General features: G+C 38.3%; 2 protein-coding genes across 7 annotated transcripts; one reads left to right on the plus strand and one right to left on the minus strand.

Annotated features, from left to right (window-relative positions):
* Nucleotides 1-2,035: 2,035 nt before the first annotated feature.
* LOC124215217 (PHAF1 protein CG7083) lies at nucleotides 2,036-6,676 on the minus strand. Of its 3 annotated transcripts, none has more exons than XM_046618323.2 (8): nucleotides 6,462-6,676; nucleotides 5,787-5,869; nucleotides 4,723-4,971; nucleotides 4,332-4,550; nucleotides 3,797-3,946; nucleotides 3,334-3,498; nucleotides 2,637-2,816; nucleotides 2,036-2,541 (listed from the first exon to the last, which is right to left on the minus strand). In XM_046618323.2, exons 1-8 carry the CDS (start codon nucleotides 6,523-6,525, stop codon nucleotides 2,344-2,346), a joined length of 1,308 nt encoding a protein of 435 aa, XP_046474279.1. In that variant the 5' UTR covers nucleotides 6,526-6,676; the 3' UTR covers nucleotides 2,036-2,343. The 3 variants fall into 3 exon arrangements, with proteins under 3 accessions (XP_046474279.1, XP_046474281.1, XP_068990235.1); XM_046618325.2 differs by having other exon boundaries at nucleotides 4,744-4,971; nucleotides 6,462-6,674; XM_069134134.1 differs by lacking the exon at nucleotides 4,723-4,971 and having other exon boundaries at nucleotides 6,462-6,675.
* Nucleotides 6,677-8,015: 1,339 nt separating this feature from the next.
* LOC124215216 (phosphoenolpyruvate carboxykinase [GTP]) lies at nucleotides 8,016-22,434 on the plus strand. Of its 4 annotated transcripts, none has more exons than XR_006882304.2 (11): nucleotides 8,016-8,031; nucleotides 14,764-14,897; nucleotides 15,820-16,180; nucleotides 16,866-17,126; nucleotides 18,078-18,262; nucleotides 18,374-18,768; nucleotides 18,889-19,236; nucleotides 19,299-19,565; nucleotides 19,809-20,320; nucleotides 21,202-21,869; nucleotides 21,948-22,434. XR_006882304.2 is itself a non-coding variant. In XM_046618322.2 (9 exons), exons 3-9 carry the CDS (start codon nucleotides 15,897-15,899, stop codon nucleotides 20,265-20,267), a joined length of 2,199 nt encoding a protein of 732 aa, XP_046474278.1. In that variant the 5' UTR covers nucleotides 8,017-8,031; nucleotides 14,764-14,897; nucleotides 15,820-15,896; the 3' UTR covers nucleotides 20,268-20,785. The 4 variants fall into 4 exon arrangements, 2 of the variants coding, with proteins under 2 accessions (XP_046474278.1, XP_046474277.1); XR_006882305.2 differs by having other exon boundaries at nucleotides 22,192-22,434; XM_046618322.2 differs by lacking the exons at nucleotides 21,202-21,869; nucleotides 21,948-22,434 and having other exon boundaries at nucleotides 8,017-8,031; nucleotides 19,809-20,785.
* Nucleotides 22,435-23,353: the final 919 nt, after the last annotated feature.

Raw genomic sequence — 23,353 nt, forward strand, 5'->3', positions numbered from 1 at the left:
TTTTAGACGTTCTAACTGACATTTTTTTCTTTCGATCACAATACATACGAAAAATACGTACAGAAATGTAATAGATTTATCATACAAAACCATAAAATTGTATAACCGAACGGAAACAACAAAGAACCGTAAATTAAGATATTTATAAAATCGAGAAAAAAAAAATTCTTAACGCTTTAATCATAATGTTAAACGTTAATATAAATGTACGCATTTAAAATAATTTTATGTCAATGTTGACGTTGGCGCTGGATCGGTCTGATTATTCTTGGACAAAATTCGGGTCTATAATTTATACAAAGTTTGAGGCAGCTATTGGTGAAATGTGGAAAGATCGTATATATAATATATATGCCCAAATTACACATGAAAGTATACGATAGAGTTACAGAGGTATTACTTGCACAATTGGATGCAATTGGTATATGTATAGCATACTCATATGTATTTAAAACATGTTATGTTGGACACAACTTAATTCAAAATAATTGCAATTAATTTTCTCAGAATTATATTTATGTAGAGTCAACGACGTTAGTCGAATAATTTCAGTACTCTGAAAATTGTTTTACTTTCTTTCCTTTCCTCCAAATTATTTTAACTTTGCCTCAGCTAACGAAGCAAATGTCTACCACTAACGAAACACAGCTAACAATATAATGGGTTGTGATAAGTTATAAATGTTTGCGTGATATTGTGATGAAACTGTTAATATCTGTTATTCCTGATTTTTTCCCCAAATTTAATTATATAACGATTTTTGTTGTACTAGAAAAATATTTAGTAAATATTGGTATCCATTCGTAAGGAAAAGGTTTTTTTTTCAACGTCAGAGTACCTGTAGTACTTAGATAATGAGAACATGATTTTAAAAGATGATTGGTAATAATATTCACTTGACTACGAGAAATTATTTTCTTTGAAAAATCTCACAATTATTCAATCATATAATTGATTAGGAATTAGAAATTATTAACTAAATCTGTGTAAACTAAATTTCATCACAAAGCTGCGTCACTTGCGGCACTCTAGCATTGCTACAATTATTTTTTTCATCATTTTTTTAATCTTCATCTCTTTTTCTTAAACTACACGTTAGAAAAATTGAGTTATGAAAATTAAATATTAACATTACACGTTACAATTAATTATCATTTATAATTATTTGCATAAATTCTTTTAACTATATAATTACTATCTACGCAAATTTTTATTACTTAATATTTTTATGCTTTTTTTGGGGTGAACAAGAGGGCAAAGGCCTGAGTGCGGGGAGACACAGGGTTTTGATTTACATGACGTAATCCACTACCATAAGTATTATAATTCATATTGATAATTATGGCCATTAAGCCTAATATGAAAGTATTGTACTATGATTAAAAACTATTATGTAGAATCGATACCAGGCATTGTAAGTATTGATATGGATAAACAATGTCACCGTATTGGAGATAGAAATCGGGAGCCACGATCAGAGAATTGTATTTTTAAGCCCTGGCTTCTAGCTAGCTCCTCCAGGGTTACAAAATTATTTGAGTAAACGTAAAACAGCCATTAACAGCACCGAGGAAAGTTCCACTGACTATTGGCCGAAACACTGTCTATTGAGTTTGAATTTAATATAAATTTACTGAAGCGTTAAACATATATACACATTTACACAGTAAATTGTGTGTATGTATATTTATGTACGCATGCGATAATATTACTTTTTCAATGTTTTCACTTCCATTGTATATAACATTTTTGTATCAGGCTAGGAGATCCACTTATAGATTAGTCTATCTATTCTACGTAGTACATAAAATAGAGTTCGTAATCTATGAATGAATGGTCCTATATCAACTTTGAGTTTAGGCAAGTGAAAAATTAGCAGAGTGATGTTTATGTTAGGAGAGTGAGTAATTTCAAACGGTAATGATCCCAAAAAACTCGAAATGTTTCCTCATTTTCATTAATAAGGCTTCAGGTCGAGAACTCTGCTCATCTGCTGTTTTTCATGTCATATTTTGCGCTGCATTACAGATCTGCAAAATTAACCCTTCTCAATTAGAGATTATCACTTTCCCTTATTGTTTTTTTTTTTTAATCATTTTTTCACATAAAATATCACTTACTCACGTAGACTTAAATGAATTATTATTATTGTTGTTGTTGCTGTTATTATTATTACTATTACTATTATTATCATCATTATTATTATTATTATTATTGTTGTTGTTGTTGTTGGTTGTTGTTGTTATTATTATCATTACCATTATTTTGTTAAATTTATCATATTTCTTGCTCTCGTAAAGGAGAAGTGGCAAAGAGTTTTACAAGCAGTTTTGTTTACATGGGTCACGCCGTCTCATATAACGTAACACTGGCAATATGTTGATTAGCCATTACTTCTACGATCACATCGCGAACGCCATAGCAAAACGTGCATCCAAATGGATTTGTAGTGTTGGTCGAAGATGCGCGATTTAATACAACGGGTCGCGCACTAGCCTTCAACTGCTCGCTTACTCTGTCCCATTTAGTGTAGGCAGTGATCTGTAACGCACAAGTAATATGTATATCATGTTGTATATCCATTTCGGTAGCAAATCTTATCAGGCTTGCTTGATTATAATACAATCATGACTCACTGTTACTGGGGATGGAGAAACGTCAATGAGTTTTCCAGAATCGGATGCGCCAATTGTTTCCGGTGGTAGATTCAAAGTGAATTCACAACGATGGTACATATTGAAATTATAATGCCCTGGATAATTTGTGTGCAGTACAAATTTTTTTACCCACTGCGTCTTGGCATCGAACAATACGTCCTGATTAACAAATGAAAATTTATTACAAACAGCTCTTTTCAGAAAACGTCACCAAATAATTGATTTGAGGATCGTTACGGTTGAGTACGATGCCTTTGTGAAGTAACATCTCTTGCGATACCTTTTTTCTCAAAGTAAAATGAGATATTTTAAAATACGTAAAACTCTGATATAGTGTTTGTGAGCAAGAAAAAAATCGATAGATCAAAAATACGTAGGATTATAATATTATGTTAGTATATTTAACATAAAAATCAACTAGTTGTCAATACAGGTATTGTTGTGTAGTTAAAGAATTTGGCTAACATAAGATTATCAAATAAATTGACACATTGATGTCTCGTGGGATTTCAGATGATCTTTCAGGCAAAGAAGGATTATTTGCATTGTTTCGCCAATAAGGCATGAATTCCATCTTAAGAAAAATTCTAATTAGAGTGCATGTCGGTATTTCTTTTAAAACCAATAGAAATGAAAAAAGTGTTCAATGCGATAACTATATGGAATCAAGTCTTACCAGTCCAAGGGTAAAGTAATTGTAAAAGAAATCTGAACGCCTGGTTTTGTCCCGCTTATGCGCATGGGGACTGTGGATTCTCATTTTGTCCTCTGCTTTGAAAAATACTCTAGAAGGCGCCCCAAGAGCACTCAACACATCTTCACACGAATCCCCGAACCATACCTTAAGTCACATTTGCAAAATCCATATATAAGTAGTTCATTTGTTATTTATCTTTACTTATTGAGAAATTCAAGGAAGTAGCATCAACAATATGTTTTATGATTATAATCAAGGTTTCATATGCTTTGAAAAGGTTCAGCAGTCATTTGATCACAGTTACAATTTATAAAATTGTAGAAATTGAAGGGACTTCTAATTTAGTAGATGGTCGTACAAAAAAGAGAAATGATTTCTGCTGGCAGTATGTTATACATTTTAATATTCGAATTTTGAAACAAAGGTATCTTGCGATTCTTACCTCTTTGGTAAAACGATGTTTTTTAGGCTCCAATAGAACCCTTGTTGCTGAGCCTCCCTCCGTGAAGAGATGCAATTTCAAACCACGGGTACGAACTTTATCTCTAATTACTTCTGCCTTGTCCAAATACAAGTTGTTATGGTAGCAGACCTAATAAAAATAAGCTTATTCTTAAAAGTTATGCGTTATTTCGTGATAATATTTGTTATCTTCTAAAATCCACTGGTTGTAAACGTGACATAACTCTATTATTGATCGTTGTGCAACATTCAGTGGTAGATATGAGTAACAAAATAAAAAAATCCATTTTCCGTAATGTAGATTCCATTCCGTAGATGTAACTCAACTCTGATGTTAGTGTAATCTTGGAAGTGCCCAATTTTTTTTACCGTTACGCCCTTAAAGCAAAGTTTTATTGCCGAACATCAGCTAATTATAGAATTGTAGTTAGACAATTATTACCGATTTACTTTGCAAATTCTTACAATTTACAAATGAAATTTGAATAAATTAAGAGGAAAATGGATATACGAACGAGTGGTAAAGGTGGAGGAGATGTTTTGGGACTATGTTCTTCTCCTCCGCCAGCAGTTCCAGTAGCAACATTATTTCCAACATAAATAGCAGTTTTAGCCACCAGTGGTGAAGCTCCGTTAGAGAATCGTAAGGATCCCAAGCCATGTGCATAGCCTGGTTGAAATTTAGAATCTATTGGGAAGTAGAACGACAGTCCTCTGAAATTCAGAACGAACACCTGAAACAGGAAAAGTTTATTACTATTATTATAAACAAGTGATAAGCGTTAAAAAGATTATCTGATCGTTCATACAAGCAGCAAATCAAGTTATTCTTGAAGAAGTACAGTTATAAAACAAATAAGTAATTGAATATCAGATGTTATATTTGATGAATCTAAAATATCTTACACTGCATAATCTCAATTGTACCTGTTTGTCACTGTCATAGACGCCAGGATGAGTAGCCCCAAACGAATGTTCTATTTGTTCAATAGATGGAAGTACCTCTGGTGAATTGAAAGGCAGACCACAATATTTAAGTTTAACTAGCTTCATATTATATATTTCTATAATTTTCAACCTCTGCGCGACTGGATCGAATATAAGTCGTACCCCGTCATGTGGTAAATTTATTACTAAGTCTACTTCTAATGGATTCTGAAAAAAAGAAACGTCACTTTATCTTACATCGACTCTCTGATTCTTAAACAATGATTCAAGCTTCGTTAATTCAAAAGTTGGTACATGGACTGAATAGTTTTTATTGAGAACAAACAAATTTTTGTTTTTATTCAATCATTCCACTCATAGGAATAATATAAACGTTTTCATGCAAAATTTTAATTCAAATTCGTCTGACGATTTCTATAATATAGCAGTTATACAAATAATGGTTATCTAAAACCTCAGAATATTAACTACAGAAATCTCAGCTGAATTATTACAATTTTCTTCTTTCATATCTGTTCTGTTAAAATACAATTTTGGCAGTAAATTTTTTCAAGTACAATCAATTTACTGCAGATTTGGCTATTTGTTTTGTAAATCACGAATTGATTCGTCTAGAATTAATTCAGCAATGAAGATATGAAAAAAAAATCTAAATAATATCAGAAGTATAAATTCCGCCTTTTCATTTTTCAGAAGGTGAACTTTGCAGAGCAAAAATTTGATTTCAAATCTCTTATTGCGTAGAAGCCAAAATTCTGCATAATATGAGATACCGTACTTTATATATTCGATTAGCATAGTTTTCAAATCGAAATAGCATATGTTACGTATTCTGTTTGTATTTATAAAATTTTACGCGTTATCCCCACCCTCAAATGTTTTGGATCTGTAGGTATGAAGTTCGACTACAGATGTCACTAGTGGAGACTACAAAAGCCCATCCCACTGTTTACACTCCGTGACTGTGGCATTCTGCCATTATTACTATTTACTGATAGTGATAGTGGATTTGAAATACTTACAGTATCACTGTAAAGAACTTGTACTCCCCTTATAATGCCCACTTGTGATTGTATTATTGCTACAGATTGAGAGAAATGCATTCCTGTTGAAGAAAGAAGACGAATGAGAAAAAAACGAGAGTAGAAATTATTTACATTAACAATAACTTTCGTACGGTAATTACAATTATGTAGTTTAGCTGCAACTAGAAGCACGTTAACGCGTATGTATGTGAAAAGATGGATAAAAGTAAAAGTGTCGAGAACCTTGAAAACAATCGCGGCTCGTATTTAATAACCCGTGAAGAAATGAGCTAGCCCTGCATATTGAAACGGCTATACTCCTTTGTTATAACAATGTTGGAAAATTTGGCGTGAGACAGGTATAAATGAAAATAAAAAAAAAGCAGAAAATAAACATTCGAATTATGTAATGGAGTTGATGTTTACGTACACACGGATAGGAGTTTGTTTACGTGCAATGATTGTCAAAATATAATTGTTTACCACAACTAAACCTGTAATAATGAATTATAGAAGTCACGAGGGTTGCGATTGGGGCGATGACAACTGTTGAAAATCAATGAAAACATGACGCGATTGCGTTGTGAAAATTTTAACCCTCAAGCGGAATATCGTTTTCAGCAAAATTCTACGTAATATACCGAGAGAATTTACGAATGTTTCGTCACTTGCCTAAAATAAATTCCCACTGCTCACAACCGAGAGACCTCTCGGGTACCACCTCAAGCTCCAGCATCCTACGATATACTCCCAAGCCTATCAGTCACAGAAAATCAACTAAAACCACACAACGCGGCCGTAATTTTTCCGTGAACTGCGCCGTTTCTTTGTTTGCGACGTACGATTTGTGCTTAGCAAGCGGCCATGTTGACTTTCTTGTACCACACCGTCTCCCACCGCGGCTGGCAAACTGTCACCGAACAGCTGATCCCGCGCGCCTCCCCAGGGAAGACCCTATCTTTCGCGGGGCCCCGTGCATATTTCGCGGCAAATTGTATAAAACTCCAGGAAAACGATAGTATTCTCTACCGAGGTATGATCGTGAGTATATTTTCGAAAATTCGATACCGCGGACAATTTCCACGATTAGGTAGCGCTCGGATATTCCTAAACGGCGCGATGTAGCAAAAGTCACGATTTCGTTAATCTCTGTCTTGTCGTTGGTACTTATCAAATTTCTTTCTTTATTTCGGTGAGTGAAATCGAACTGATACATGTTTGATCTATGCACCCTGCGTGGAGAGGAAATGTTTTTTAAGTAAAATCAATTAGTTTTGCTCCATTTCAATACAGAATCTTCAAAACCTGCAAGTAATGACTTTCGTGTACTCCAAGTGAACTTTTGTGCGTCGGTGCATTTACATTTTTTTGCATAGATGCGTCGTCGACGTTTGGATAATACGAAATTTTGTGGAAGATAGTGAGACAATGCGAAATAATTGCATTCTTCGAAATATTCTCGACATAACTCCCACGTTCTTCTGTTTTCACGTAGGGCAACAATTTACATTCCCGCGTTTACTCAACGTAAGAACTTGACGTTTGTACAATGTAAAAATATGTCCTGTGTCGCGAATGTATTATTTTCATTTTCTTTTGACGTGTGTTTTTCGATATGATAAAAAATATTTTTCAATTTGTAATAATAATGACTTGCGAGGTAGTCGCTTCTGAGCTGAAAGGAAGTAAATAAAAGCCTTGCTTCTCCCCATCACACTCGATCAGACACGTCTGTACGTTCCGCATTATCGCTAATGCACACTTTCAACTTTCCACCTTTAGATTATTGGAGTTTCGAACTTTAGAATGCTTGACTTCTAAGATAAACTACTTTTAATGATTGTAAAATTGCCAGTGACTCGATAAATGTGCACAAGTCAGTAGTGCGAGTATAAATTTTTACCAGTGACATCCGCGTGCGTTAAGTATATGTATTCCTCTCTCAAATACAGCATCTACGTTATCAGTCGGCCAAAGAAGCGGCAAAAGGTATTTACATTTCTCTGAAATTCTAATGCTGGTAAAATTGCCAGGATTGTCTCACAACAATCGTAAGTTGTCGATATTGCAGCAGCTGTCCTGACCAAAGACTTCTCCATGGTTCTCTGTGTCTAGACAGAGGTCTCCCCCAGTCTATTGGACTCAAGATCGTAACTGCAAACCTCGTAACCCTGTGCTTTAAAGTGTGCGGAAGGGGATGGGGACAAAGTCGACTTACACAACTCTACCAGTTCTGTCAATGGTATGTCTAAAAATATTCAAACTATTTGGAGTTGTTTCTATGTATTTTTTTATCTCTGAGTTTGAAATGTTTACTACCTTTGTGACAGTCAATGATGGATTCCAACAATTTCTCTATCAATATACCTCTCAAGTTTTACACGTTTGAGATATTCAAAATTTCGTCTTCGAATTGTTCATTTTTCAAACTCTTACATCTGTGAAATATCTGGACAGTCGCATTTTCTAATTTCTTGAATTATACGTGCTGTTTGGAATGAAAAAAAAAAAAAAAACCTAGCGTGACTCTAATCATAGTGTGAACTTTTCGCGATCGGTTCGCGTGACATCGTATGCATAGATGACATTCGTCATTCAAATTGCATCATCCTTATTTACTGCAACATTGCTGAACCACACATGATGAGTATAATTGCGGTGAAGATTGGCAATATAATTGCCAATCAGTAGCAAAATCGTAATTCTCAGTAAAAAAAACACTCACTTAACCTCTTGCATACAACACGAGAGAAATAAAGAGAGATAGAGCAAATTTTATCTTATTGCGACTGTCGGCGTCAGTCAATGTGACGTCAGTTGGGGGCTCGACTCGCTCCGCAAACATATCTTGGTGATAATAAATAATATACAGTATGTCGAAGCGGGACCACTGGTTTGCATTCGTGCGCTAATTGTAAGTTTACAACGAAGCGTAAATTGCACGCAAATAGAAACCTATAATATACGGCATAAACGTTAGACACGAGCGACGATCCGAAGCTTGGTTGAATTTTAACGATTACGAAGACGTCCCTCTGCGTAATACTTTGATCGAATTCCTTTACACACTATGATTGTCTTGAAATATATTTTTTGCAAGATCCCGTAACCATTTTGGTCGAGCTCCTGAATTCCCGTAATAAGTCTCTAAATATTCTTTGTCGTACCTTGAGTGACAGAATTAATAGCTGCAGTGTAACTAGAGAGTAAATCTCAGGGATTTAAATCCAGATTAGAGTCTTTCGGACCTCTGCTCACAAATTGGTAAATTCATTTTGACACAATTATACCGACGTTTCCGTCGAATTTTGGAAACCATAATATACAAGTAAAGGAAAATAGTTCGTTGGTGAAAATCAACCTTGGCTGGCATATTATATTACATGCATTTACAGTAGAGAGTCACACACAGGCGAAGCAATATCAGCTGTGGGTTTGCGCAAAGATCAGCTTCGTGTTGTTGCCACGACGAAGAGGCACGACCCCCGCGAATCATTCCCCCTTGCCCCTTTCCTCTCAAGCCCTGAGTTTTCGCATTAATCGTAAGTAAATAAAAATATTCGCGATAACAGCTGGAGACCTTTAACGACACGTTACCCGCTTGTATCTTACTCAGAGACAAGCCTTCGACATTCCCCTCGTTGTTACCAGAGACTATCTTTCGCAAGTGCAGCCGTAACGCAATATGCATCTCTGTACATACAGCTGTCGTGTGTACTCACTATATGTAGATTAGTGCCAGCGGCAGCTACGGTATGTGATTTCATACCTGAATTCTGATGATTCGAGACCGCGTGTACGCAAGGAATGCGTATAACGTTAAATAGGCCGTTTGATAAGCGACAATTTCATAATATTTTTTTCCAAATATGTTTGTTTCGCTTATTATGATCACGGGCTTAGTGGCGTCGGGAAGAGTTGTATTCAAAGATTGTTGAATCCATTTGTCGATGTAATAATGCAACAAGCTTACACTTCGGTTAATGTGTTGGCAACAGCTTTGGATAATTTTAATCTCGGATCACATTGTTTTGAAATAACTTGATTTCGGGTCAGTCCAATAGTCCGTGATTCACGGTCCACGAACTGCGATCCGCAATTCACAATCCAATTATAATTCGCATGAGTCGATAGCCTTTGCCATTCTTGTGCCACTACGCTTTGCATAATTATACGTGTACATACGCATGCGTACGCGGAGGCATTTAAAGCTGCAACGCGCCAGTCTAGCGGGAAAAAAATACGAATGCGTAGGCAGTGCTGATGTATAGTATACGTATAACTCACAGCTCTGTTTCGAGTGATAGCAGACTTTGAATCGGTTTAAACCGGCTTACCGGCGGTTTCCGTTCCTGACATAAAAATCGGCGCATGTACGCGCGATGTAATAATGGACAATTTACCTACTCCGTACTGAAATCGTTGTACAGATGTCGTGTTATTATTATCGCAACTTTGTAATTATAGTTCATAATAATTATGAGCGCACAAAGTTTTGTTGACTAAATCACAGCGTCGAAATAATATTGACAAAGCCAGCAATTTGTATACACTACTTTTTCAGTGGCTTATTCTTTTATTTTATTATTTTTTCTTCGGTATGATAAAAGTTGTTGACGTGCATATGCCGACTATCTACATCTTCAGTAGTTTGAATGTATTCCCATCTTTTCAGTTCTACGTAAATCGGAGGTTTTTTTCTCCGGAAAAATATGAATATAATGGTGCAATATGCTCAATGCTCTTTGAATTCATCGGAAGTTAGATATTTAACCCAAGATGTGAACTGAAGAAAGTGTTTTTCCACCATTTTAATGAATAAATTCCAGTATTTCTGGAGTCAATTACTCATTCGATATACGATCTCATTCACCAATAGCGTCGTAAGAATTTTTGACTGGGAATACAATACAATTGGTATCAACAATTAGTATTCTTTAAAATTTCCTCCAATTTCCATGCATACTAATAATGAGAATGAATGTAACAAAATTTTAAACGACCGTACCGTAAGATGCACGCTGTACCAAGAGACCTATTCGAGTTTATACGATACTCACCTAAATGACGAAAGAACGAACGTTTGCATAATCTGTCTCGAAGCGATTCCCGTGTGACACGTGGACCGTGAATCGTAAAATGTACCAAACCTAACGAGGCTATCTATTTGTAAACAGAGCGAAGATTGCCAGTTCTTTTTGTCAGGCAGACTTTGATGAGACTTCGCGCGTAATTAAGAATTACATACGTAGAATGAAATCTAAATTAGTACATCCAGATGTGGGAATCTCTCGTCTTTGTATGATTGGGTTTTCACAAAAGTCTCCCGCTAATGGAGCAGATGAAACACCACTCGCTACGTCTTTCGTAATGTGCACATATTTTGAAGGCTCCGTCTAAGGGCCGCTACCTAAAGATATCGCTTAATCAAATGACCCGGCCGAGATCTTCTTGACCCTAGTGGCTGCCCTGTGGTAGTCTAGACCCTGGAGTTGCCGAAGGGTTGAATATCTTGCAGGATAATGTCGGAGCAGTGATATTCCGCTGACCTCTCGATAGATTATTTCAGTTATCGCGACTTGAATCACCCTGTCTGGCCTTTTTGGAGATCGTTGTCGCTTGGCAGGGAAGTTTGGGTCGAAAGTCTTGCGTAATGTAGTAAATAGCAGTTGTCGAAAAAAATGATGTCAATGGAACGCATGATTCTTTTTAGTTGTTAAATGGATCGTTATACCGGCCTAATCAAGCTTTCATAAGATTTGTCGAACTAAATGCCGTCGACTGATTCTAACTTCCGTTTTCACATCGAACAACTTCATTGGTCAGCGAACGGATTAGTTTGCCACGGCGTAATCCGGTCAGAAATGAGTCTATCGTTGTTCGGAAATTCCGAGAGATTTTTAACACGCGGATTGGTTATTTACTCCAAATCATAAGCAATAACAGTAAATCCGAAACAAAAGTGCAAAATCATCGTGGACCACAATACTGCGTGCAGGCAAATCTCTGGCTAGAGTGTGGCCGTTGATTAAATTCATGTAATAAAATAATCCACGTTACCGAAGTCCAAGCGATAACCAATCAGAATAAACGAAAGTGCCAAGCCCTCGCGATATCGCTGTATGTAATACACTACACATATAATACGCAGTTGCAAAAATGATAATGAATAATGTTTTGCCGTTTTCTCTTCGATTTTGTGGTTTTGTTAACTCGTGTGTAAATATTTTGCAATTGGTTGAATTTAACTTGCCATACGTTATTCCACTTGCAGGCATACTAACTTCGAGTGAACCTTGAACGTGACAAAAAAAATGTGCTGAACATTGTCACTCGTCCCGGGTGTTCATTACTCATTGTCAGCAGTTAGTACCCACCTGCGGTATCGACTAACAGAAAACCTATTCGATAGTTGATTAAAAGTAAAAATTTCTTGTAAGAAAAAGCTGGGCGTTGAGAAAGTGTCTTCTTCTGCACGGATTACGCAGTATGTCACGCAAGGATATAAGTAGGTGTTGAGAATTGCGAAAGCGTTAGAGTGCGTACAACGCGTGTGGTTTACGTACGCGATAAGTCGAATTCATGACATTCTGTATCGACAGTTGCACCTGTGTAATTATGCGCTGCAGCATTTTGCGAAACATTTAACCTGCGAACCAATATCCAGTTTGATCCGGAACACCGAGGCTGTTCAGGTTATGCGAGGGTAGTAATCAGTGAAGCAGAAACTGGAAATCAGGCACGAACCAGCATTGCAGTTCTGCCAGTCTCATGACTACCAGTTAGTCTCCTTATTGTTGGTTTTAGATAATGGCATTGTCTAACGGATTTAAGTGCATGGTTGCAACGCCTGCATGATTCCTTTTTTACAGTAGCCACGTTCGCATTGCAGGCTCAAGTTCAAAGATCGCGTCCGTTTAATCACACTTCGCGTCTCTTTGACGTGTATGCAGAAATTGTCATAGAAACTGCTTTGCCCGGCAAAAGTATTTTTTCTTTCGCTTTCATTTTCTAAACCGCTCATTGGAAGCGATAAATTGATAGATTCGTAATCTACGGGTGATTTCTAGACTCTTGGCACATAGGCGACGGGTCGGGGCAATATGCACGTGTATGGTGGTACACTTGACGAAAGAGAATTGACCTCGGAGCTAGACTGATCGACTCGAGATATACATAAGTCTGAAGATTAATTCGGTTTTCGAAATGGGATTTTGGTACAAAGCAGGGTGGTCCTTATTCAGGGTGTCGACTAATTTTGTCCGCCCCACCTCCCAAATCAACTTCAAAAAATAATGCAAAGACAATTGCCTAATTTTTTACCAATTTTACCTCAACTCTATGATAGTCCGCTTTGTGATCGAAGTTTCTTTTGAATATGACATGGGAAAAACTTTTTTTCTCAGTATATATTTTATTGTAAGAGTACTGAGGTTTCAAAAAATCTGTAAGTGCGAAGTCTTGGTGGGCGTTACTGCTACTATCCGAAGAAAAATGCATCATACAAGGCAATCTCGACGAATTCGTCAACACCCTAAATGAAGACTACCCTAAGACGTACCTAATTTCTCGCCAAGAATCGCGGTACATGTTACGCGAACACAAAAAATATTCATAACCGCATCGTTTTGACAGCATTCTTATCGCGGCGGAGTTTATTATTGTTTTCAGACTACTTAATTTGGCTGTTATTTACGAGCGTAATTTACGATTGTGAATTTCAGAGAAACGACAGCTTGCAGAGCAAAGTCTTCTTCATGATTCTCGACTATCTGCGCTACAAAGTCTTCGTACGGATAAAATTATTTCTGTATATAGTTATAAGAATTAGAAATTTTTTACGGAGTTACGTACACAAGTCCAACCCGATACTTGAACTGAGAAATGTATATGGTCATGAGCCTCATATATTTTGAAATTCAAGAGTGGGCTCAAGTTCACCTCTCTTGTCAATATTTAATCCATCTACAACTTATAACGCGGTGGATATCGGTAAATTCTTGGCAACAAAGAAACGGAGTATAAACAATGCATCTGATCATTTTTAAAACTCTTCCTCGTCGTAATATGATTCATGAAATGCATTGTAAAAGTCAATTATTATCTGTATAAATAGACGCAGAGAAGAAAGTCGGAACGCAGGTTCACGATTTGTTACCTTCGTGTGTGTGCATACAATTCTCGGTTTATCTATTCTGGCCCATGTTATACACATGGCGGTTTTGTTTTGAATTTCTTCTGGCTAGAACGTTTCGGTACTTGTTGTCAGTTACTACATCAATAATTGGGGAAGTGAACATAGTCTCGGCAATATTATTTTCATAGTTATCGCCCGCTACGTCATTGTAACTATTGGATCTCAGTATTATTATAATGATCGTTGTTAGTACATGCTGTATAACAAATTTGAACGATCTTGGTACACGACCACAAGGTCAGATAGTCTCAAATACAATATTATCTGTTTGAAAAAGTTTCTCACGAGTTTCAAACAATTAAAGTTTTATTATTTTTCGAAGAAACTGCAGTATAGGGCACCTGCAATGGACACGTTTACGTATTACGACTCTTGCTCGAAGAACTCTATTAAATTTAATGGTCTTGTAGCGACATGCATAGATTATTTTCACCTCACGAGCATTTTTCCCGATATCATTTCAAAATTTAATTGCTCGTTTTAAGTCCAGCAGTAAAAAATTACTGCAATAAAAAAATATGCGAGTCTATTTCTTTGATAGCGAAGATGAATACGTTGAGTTCTTCGACTCAAAACAGCGCATTGAAAATTTCACGAAATTACAACTGCTTTTCATTCTATACGTTTTCCCATTCGCCTTCCACGCGCCCACTTACAAAATATGGTGAAAGACTGAGCGAGTAAGAGAAGAGGAGTGGGATAGAAGAGAGTGGTGTAGTTTCTAAATTCCAATGTATAATATTGTCAGCTGGCCTAACACTCTGGTGTTATTAACAGTGAGTCCAGTATCCGGAGTTCGTCGGCAGTGTCCAGCGAGTTCGGCGGCAAGGTTCCAGAAGACGTTTCGTTAATTTTTCCATAGAAAGTCTTCGTCGGATTGACTGACCATAGTCAAAGGGCCTACGCAAAGAGTAAGTGTACACAGTATACGTATATAACGTAATAACGAAATACATACTTTAAACATGGTATCCGTAAACAAGACAGTTATTCGGTTATCCGCTTCTGATAGATTATCGTGGTATCAAAACAAACGTGCCGTATCCGAATCAGAAAAATAATTTTTTTCCATTAGACAATCAATATTGCTGTCCCTGAAATATTGAATTTCTAGTTGATTCGCTTTGTTCTTTTACGGTTCGTTAGCCAATAATACGTCTAATAATACATTCAACCGTTCCACACGATCGATGTAACAGATCAACAAGTTTAAAAGCTCTCACTCAGAGATCAATTCAGTTCGCCCGAGCGACGCGCACAGAGAAAGCCCGGACTACGCGGAGTTCTATTTTCTCAGGCGAAATGTATTAAGGGGTTAATTGCGACATCGCCGTACGGTTTTGCAATTGGCAAAGAACACAGCGACAGCGAAATTGTGCTAAATCAACCAGGGCATCGCGATTATTGAAAACAAAGAAGATTGTTAGAGAGATAAGAACATGTTCATACCGCGAAATTAGCTTACGTTCGTGTTACAGAGGTGTGTAATACAACACATGACGTAGAATTATCTAACTCTAGCAATTCAAGTGGCGGAGGAGGATAACAAGTTCTTGTTACAAAATATCATTATATTGATAAGAAGGGGGACAGGCATAGCTGGACATTGGTTAACTGTCAACAAAAATAAATAAGTTGACTGCCGATTAAAGAGAGAAAGTAAGGTCGTGTATTTATTGTCGAACATAAATAAGATTAAAAAATTTCATCTATAAAACTCGTGCAAACGGGCACAATCCTTACATCAGTGGACGGCCACGCGTGGTCACATACTCGTAGCTCTGTTGCATGGTCTCTCCCACTACAAGGAAAATTCATTTGTTCGGCCAATAGGCGTCGAGGAACGTGGGGATTGTCAACCGGGCTTAAGGCTGCCGTAACACATAAAAGCGTGCTCTGCACCAGGCATCATGTCAACGTTCAGGTACACTTCGTCCGGGTTACCGATAGCCCGAAACATAGTTCACTTCAAGCATTTCTCCACCTTCAAGAATTCGAAGATCATCAGCTACCCGAACTTGAGATTCAATATCCAATGTCAGAGGAAGACCTTCTATAGTCGTAATTTTTCGACTCTTCGAAAGGACATCGTCCTGCGGCAGGGCTTTGGTTCATCAACGATTTTGACACTTGACAGACGTTACTCTGAACAAGTTCAGAAGATGCCAGATTTCGTGGAAAAATACTATCCGCAGTAAGTCGTTTTGCTTCACTATTGATTTTAATTAAGCTTAATTTTATTTTGCTCTGTAAAAAGATTAATCTGGATATAATTATAATTTATAACATAGCATTTCAGCTATGCTTGTCAGCGCAATAATTCGAATTTTAATACAGTGTATTTTGAATGACATATCATGCATGTCAGGTATGTATTGAAACTTTCCACCAATGAAAAATAAGTAGTGAAAAGTTTGATAGTATAACTACAGCTGCACAAAATTTCCGTTTAAACTGACGCAAATGATATCATGCAAGACTTTAGAACACAGTTTTTCCACCGACAATACGATAACGAAGAGTCTACGAGTCACAGGCAGCCGTGTATGCCATGGCGTTGACGCAACATTCGTATATGTATACCGTACAGCATCAGGAGTTGATTACTCTTCCAGCAATCAACCTCTACCGGGTACAAAACGGGAAGCCCTGGCGCGAAGCAAAGCCTTGTGCTTGATTCGAACCGGAAATTATAAAGCCTTAGAAAGAGTCGATTTACTTTTCGTTAACCGTCGGTCCAGTTGACTTGAGAGATATTACCGAAAGTATATAATCTAGGTGTCCGATAGTTGCAGCTGTACTCTACGCACCATTCAATTTCCAGGGACCGTTTACTTCTCGTTGTAATTTAGAAATTTTTTTAATCTTATCTGGCGCAGAGTGTCCGACGTGGTTACCCACGCCACGAAGTTTTCAACATCCACCGAGGGTATCTACGATCATATAAAGGGCGTTCAAGTCACGAGCCGGTTAGCGAAGCCTCTCGCACCGAGGATCCGAGCTTACTTAGAAGAGTGCGTCGCACTTTGTTGTCCCGATAACGTTTACGTCTGCGATGGAAGTGAGGAGGAGAATCTGCAGCTGCTCAAACTACTCGAGAAAAAAGGAACCATCAAAGCTTTGCCTAAATACGAAAATTGGTGAGTTTCGACATACTTCTATGATCGTCATAGTTATTACAAGCGGTTGACTGATGGATGTGCCGAGGAACTTATTAATCTTTTTCCTTCATCTCGGTTCTACCTTCTTTATCGCTTTGTTGTTCCCCGTTCGTACACCACCGTCGCCCTAATACGATACTAGAATAATCGTACTTTGCTCGGGGTCAGACCCGCCAGCTGCAGTCTGTGACCGCTTATCACACCGTCTAGTGTCGTAGTTCTAATTTTCGACAAGAACCGTACAGTTGCGGTATTATGATACACAATCAATTTGTTTCCAAATACCTTTCAATTGCATCATTGAAGTATCGATTATACGGCTCAACGCTGACCTTATATCAAAATGACCGACCTGCTTTTCGATCTAACAATAAGTGTCACACTCCTTACACTTGACACCATTTCCCGATAAGAGGGCTCTAATGTGTGACTATACCTATGCTATTGAAATCGTTTCAATAATTGGCTGCGTAGATGTGAACTAGATATTGAAAATCTACTAATTCGTTCTATTCAATAACACAAGTAAATGATGTCAACATATCAATGAAGGCGCGAGTAGTTTAACGTTTAAGAGGTGCACACTATTGTGACTTCTGCCTGTATGTCGTGAATAGTGGCATATAAATATTCAATCTTGATTAATTTAAACAAAGCAAACAGGCACTTCATTCACGTTAGAGGTTTAGCATTACAATAATGCAGTTTGCTATCATGTGTCGATCAAGTTCTACATAGCAGTAATCTCTGTTGTGACTCGAGTCAATTCGCTTTGAATATGTTGAGGATAATAGCATTGCCGGAGAGTATCCACCGTATACTGACGACGAGTAAAATTATTTAGCATATCGGTTGCCTTCCGCTCGTTGTTTCGAAAATACTTATTTTATGGTAACATGTATATAATGCCACGACAAAATCAAATCGCAGCTGGTTGGCAAAGACGAATCCCGCCGACGTTGCACGTGTGGAGAGCAGGACCTTCATAAGCACGGATGAGAGAAGCAAAACCATTCCAACCCCGCGTGACGGGGTCAAGGGAACCCTGGGGAATTGGATGTCACCGGAGGACATGAACAAGGCTGTGCTTCAGCGTTTTCCCGGCTGCATGAAAGGTGAACGTATACCTCATGAAGTTCGTTCAAACACAGATGTACGAGTATCGCTGATAACCGAAAGCAGGGATTACGAAGCTCAAGCGTAACCGGAAACCGTCTCATTTCTAGGTCGTACCATGTACGTCGTTCCCTTCAGCATGGGCCCCGTAGGCTCAAACTTGTCGAAGTTAGGCATCGAGATCACGGATTCCGCCTACGTTGTTTGCTCGATGCGAGTGATGACCAGGATGGGCAGTGCCGTTCTTGACTGCCTGGGCAACGACGAGTTTGTTAAGTGTCTCCATTCCGTCGGAACCCCGGCGAGCAACGCGACTCACCCCGTGATGTCCTCTTGGCCTTGCGATCCGGAAAGGACGATAATCCTCCACAAACCAGCAACAAACGATATCGTTTCTTACGGCAGTGGCTACGGGGGCAACTCTCTTCTCGGAAAGAAGTGCTTTGCCCTCAGAATCGGTTCGACGATCGCCAGGGACGAGGGATGGCTCGCCGAGCACATGCTGGTCAGTTCTGCTTGTTAACGTTACGAGGTTCAGGCGTAAGGCTTTTTTGGTTTTCGAACGGTTTTCAGAGACTGCCATGATTCGGCTCTTAATCCTCGTCTTCTATCAATGCTCTCGCAGATCTTAGGAATCACGAACCCCAAGGGCAGGAAGCGCTACATTGCAGCCGCCTTTCCCAGCGCGTGCGGAAAGACAAACATGGCCATGATGCAGCCGACACTTCCCGGGTACAAGGTGGAGTGCGTGGGGGACGATATTGCCTGGATGAAGTTCGACAAGGAGGGAAAATTGCGGGCGATCAATCCTGAGAACGGTTTTTTCGGCGTGGCACCGGGCACCAGTACCCTCAGCAATCCAAACGCGATGAAAACAGTCTTTAAGAACACGATTTTCACGAACGTTGCTGCCACTAGCGATGGCGGTGTGTTCTGGGAAGGCATGGAAAACGAGCTAGAGGAAAACGTGGAGGTAAATTCATCGTGAAGCGATATTGCGCGAAGCAATTCGATCTAATTATTTACGCATTCCAGGTAGAGGATTGGCTAGGCAACAAGTGGATGAGAAGCTCGAAGACACCAGCTGCCCACCCTAATTCGAGGTTTTGCACACCCGCGAAACAGTGTCCTATTATAGACCCGGACTGGGAAAATCCTGAGGGGGTGCCAATCGACGCCATATTGTTTGGTGGCCGAAGGCCAGAGGGGGTTCCACTTGTCTATCAAGCTAGATGTTGGCAGCACGGAGTCTTCATTGGTGCAACAATGCGCTCTGAGGCTACCGCCGCAGCGGAACACAAAGTGAGTTCGATTGTGCCACGGAACATAGTACGGTGATTCGATTTTGATCAGGAATATTCGAGAATCTGAATCGTTCGATAAATCTCAAGTCATTGTTAGAAATCTTGCCACGTATCGGGAAAAGTAGACCCTTGTAATTTGTCAGTTTTGATTTAGGAGGCACAATATGGCTACATTTAAGCCCTAAGGAAACAATTGCGTCTTCGTATACGTAAGAATGATAACATTTTCGTTTTATTTCAGGCCAAAGTCATCATGAATGATCCTTTTGCCATGCGGCCCTTCTTCGGCTATAACTTCGGCCACTACCTCCAGCACTGGCTGAGTATGGCCGATGTACCAAACGCGCAACTACCCGCCATATTCCATGTGAATTGGTTCAGGAAAGGAGCCGATGGAAAGTTTCTCTGGCCAGGTTTCGGTGAAAATTCCCGGGTCCTTGACTGGATCTTACGACGAGTTGATGGAGCTGATATCGCCGTCGAATCACCGATCGGTCTTCTACCTAGACCTGGTACTCTTAATTTGGATGGTCTGAAGATTTCCATCGACACAAATGCTCTGTTCGATCTCCCTCGCGAGTTTTGGCAACGCGAAGCTGCCGAGCTCAGAGAATACCTCGAGGATCAGGTCAACGTGGATTTGCCGCAAGAAATCAGAACACAACTGAACATTCTTGCGGGCAAAGTCGCCAACATTTAAGCTCACGAATTCATCGATTAAATGAGAATAAAATGGGAAAGCCTTGTCGATCTGTAAGTCGCGGTTTCAATTAATCAGGTTTTGTTATCTGTTGATAATTGTATTTTTTTTGTCTTTGGTTAAGGCTCGAACGGATTTCTTGAATCCATATTTTATCCGTTCGATGCAGTGACATGTATATTTCGAGTCCATTTGCGCATTTTTAAGATTATTTTTAAGGTATTAAGTGTATTACTCTCGGATTCTTAAAGCCACGTGAATTTTTAAATGGGAAATCTCAACTTGGCGGAAACTGGTTGGCACAGTTCCTAACTGTAATACACTGTATAAATGTGATAATGAAAGTGTTTAAAAATGGATGAATATATGGTATAAATCTGTGAATAGTATTATAAGGAGATTTTAAGTTGAATAGATATTATAATGTATGCTATTTGTCGATGTTTTAAATTTTAATGTGTATGGTTATTTTTATAACGAGGAAAGAAAAAAAAATAAGAAAAAATATCAAATCACGATCCGTATGTGCGAAAACTTTATTTCAATACTCATAATCTCTTGGTTTCTAATTTCCAGTTACTCTAAATAAAAACTATTACCATGTTCGCTGCTGGACATTCTTATTATACGCTTTCGAAACGAATCATGTTAATTAAATATATTTCTTCAACCCCGCTTGAAATATTGATAATAAGCAATCAGTAGATGATCTTAGCGTCTTCATCACATTTTCGTGCTCACGGATTGTCTTCAAAGTTCAACATTAGATCTCTGAATAATGAAAATTCATTTTTCTGTCATAAAGTCCTTCATAAACTTGCCGCTCTGTTCGAGTTGGCGTTAATTTTGAAATTATGAATGTTGAAATGCGAGTTTTTATAACTACTATTTTACGTAAATTGTATAAAAATAACCACATTGTGCAATTTTTCAGGTTGTTGGATTCGTCGATGCATGTACAGATCGTTGTGAATGAAGACGCTTACGGTTCTCAAGCCGAAACCACGTTCACATTCATATTCCCAATTTAGTAGCGCACTCTCACACGAAATAGGTTTTTGAAACGAATATCGGAGGTTCCTGGACGGCATTTAGTTTTACGAAGGTAGTGAATAATGCCGCACATATTTTCGGTAGCGAAGTATCACAGTCAGAACTGGGCACCGTTTAGTAGATGATGATTAATGTTTTGTCGTAAATTTAAAGCATATGGATTTTGTTATTTATTTATTCATGCTGCAATAACGTCAGTTGTTAATGTTTGTATTGTGCCACTTCATTATGGTAAGTGTGCTTTGTATTAACCAAGGCTTTTGTAATACTAAGTACGGTGGAGCACGGGTCGGTAACCAACCGGCATTTACCGTTCAGGATATCTCGAAAATTAGTTGCAAAAAACTTATTTCGTGCTAGAGAGCGCTACCGAATAAGGGGTACTTGAAATGGGCATGCGGGCTCTAAGGTGCCTCTCTGCTAGCAATAACTCAACCAAGAACTCTGCTGTACCGATGAATTTCTGCATTGCCGACGATCGTCTCTACTGCACTTTGAGCGAGAAGTTATAGGTTGAGTCAACGCAGGATAGCGCAGAATGTAAATTCGGTGAGTAACGATTAAGCATAAATTCTTAGAACAATTTATTAGCATCTGTCATAAATTTATTTAAACGATTGTTTTTAGCGATGAAATAATGTCAAACAAAGACTTAATTCTTGATGTACTAAAGATGGCTGAGTCAGGCTTGGAATGTACAGTGAATTTAGCGTAAATGAATTCTCGGCGGGATGATTACTTTTTTTCTAAATGTCTTTCTAAGAGATTTTACATTTCTTCTTTTTGGCTTCGTCTAAAAAATTCTAAACCTCTACCAACATACCTATATGATTCGTGCTTCGCGTGACGCGACGGCACTTTGTATTTCAAGCGAAAAAAACCGTATAAACAGGAAAAAATCAACACCGGGAGAAACAAACGACAACACCCTGCTGTTCAGACACCCCTGCAATCTCCTAATTAAACACTACTTTTAATTAACTCTACCGGAGTAATTGCAGTGCACGGTGGTTCTATAACCGTGCGATGAATTTTGACTTGGTGCTTCTCAAAATCCGCAACATTTAGTGTTGGACGGCAATCACGGCAAATAAAATAAAAATCACTTGGCTAACCGCGCGTTTTTCCTTTCCGTCCATGCATTTATATCCGAGTTTTTTTTTAAGAGTATATCCTGTGGGTTTTTATTTACCATTGTCACATACCTACTATCAGTAGTGAGCTCTGAGTCCAATTCATAGAACTCTGTAAAAATATGAGGGCTGTGTGGGTACCAGAATTCTTCGCGTCGGGAAGAATGTATTAGTTCCGGGTCGGGTTCACGAGATTTTCGGCAATACCGAAAACATTGGAGTTCCCGGAAATATCAATTTTGTTGAAATTTTCGGGATTCCCGGATCCCCCGATGAAAAGTGATGTTTTTTCTTACTAACAATATTGATGTCATTTAAACATAAGTACTTATTACTAATTACTAATAGTACTTCCAATATTATAAACATTAGTTAAGGTAAGTTACACTCGCTTCGGGTTCCCCACAGATTTCGGGTTTTACGAAGATTTCGGGTTTCCCGGAAAATCCCAGATTTCCCGAAGATTCCGAGTATTCCGACCCTTCGGAGATCTCCGAAAAACCCGATCCGATAAAGAACCGTCCCGGACCCGAACTTTTTCTCGAGATTTCGGGATTTCTCGCAGCTCTAAAAAATGTATAGTGAAAAAATCGCGAACAACCTAAGCTAAAATCTCAATTTCTCACCAGCAAAAAAGTCAAATTTCGCAAGAACGGATGATGTGTCGATAAAACGTCTCAGTTTTGCCACAGATCATCTATATTCAAAGTTTCATAAAGAAGATATTTAGAAAAGATTCTATACCTACTACACAATTTGGAACGAAAGCGAAAACGCCACGATCATTCTGAAAAAGATACGAACAAAAAAATGTCGGCACTGATTTACGGTTGGACCAAAACTGTTTGAGTGATGCAGCTTTAGGTAAAATCATTTGTGAGCCTGAGAAAGAACAACACT

Source organism: Neodiprion pinetum, chromosome 3 (assembly GCF_021155775.2).
Source record: "Neodiprion pinetum isolate iyNeoPine1 chromosome 3, iyNeoPine1.2, whole genome shotgun sequence".
NCBI classification, from domain to species: Eukaryota; Metazoa; Arthropoda; class Insecta; order Hymenoptera; family Diprionidae; genus Neodiprion; species Neodiprion pinetum.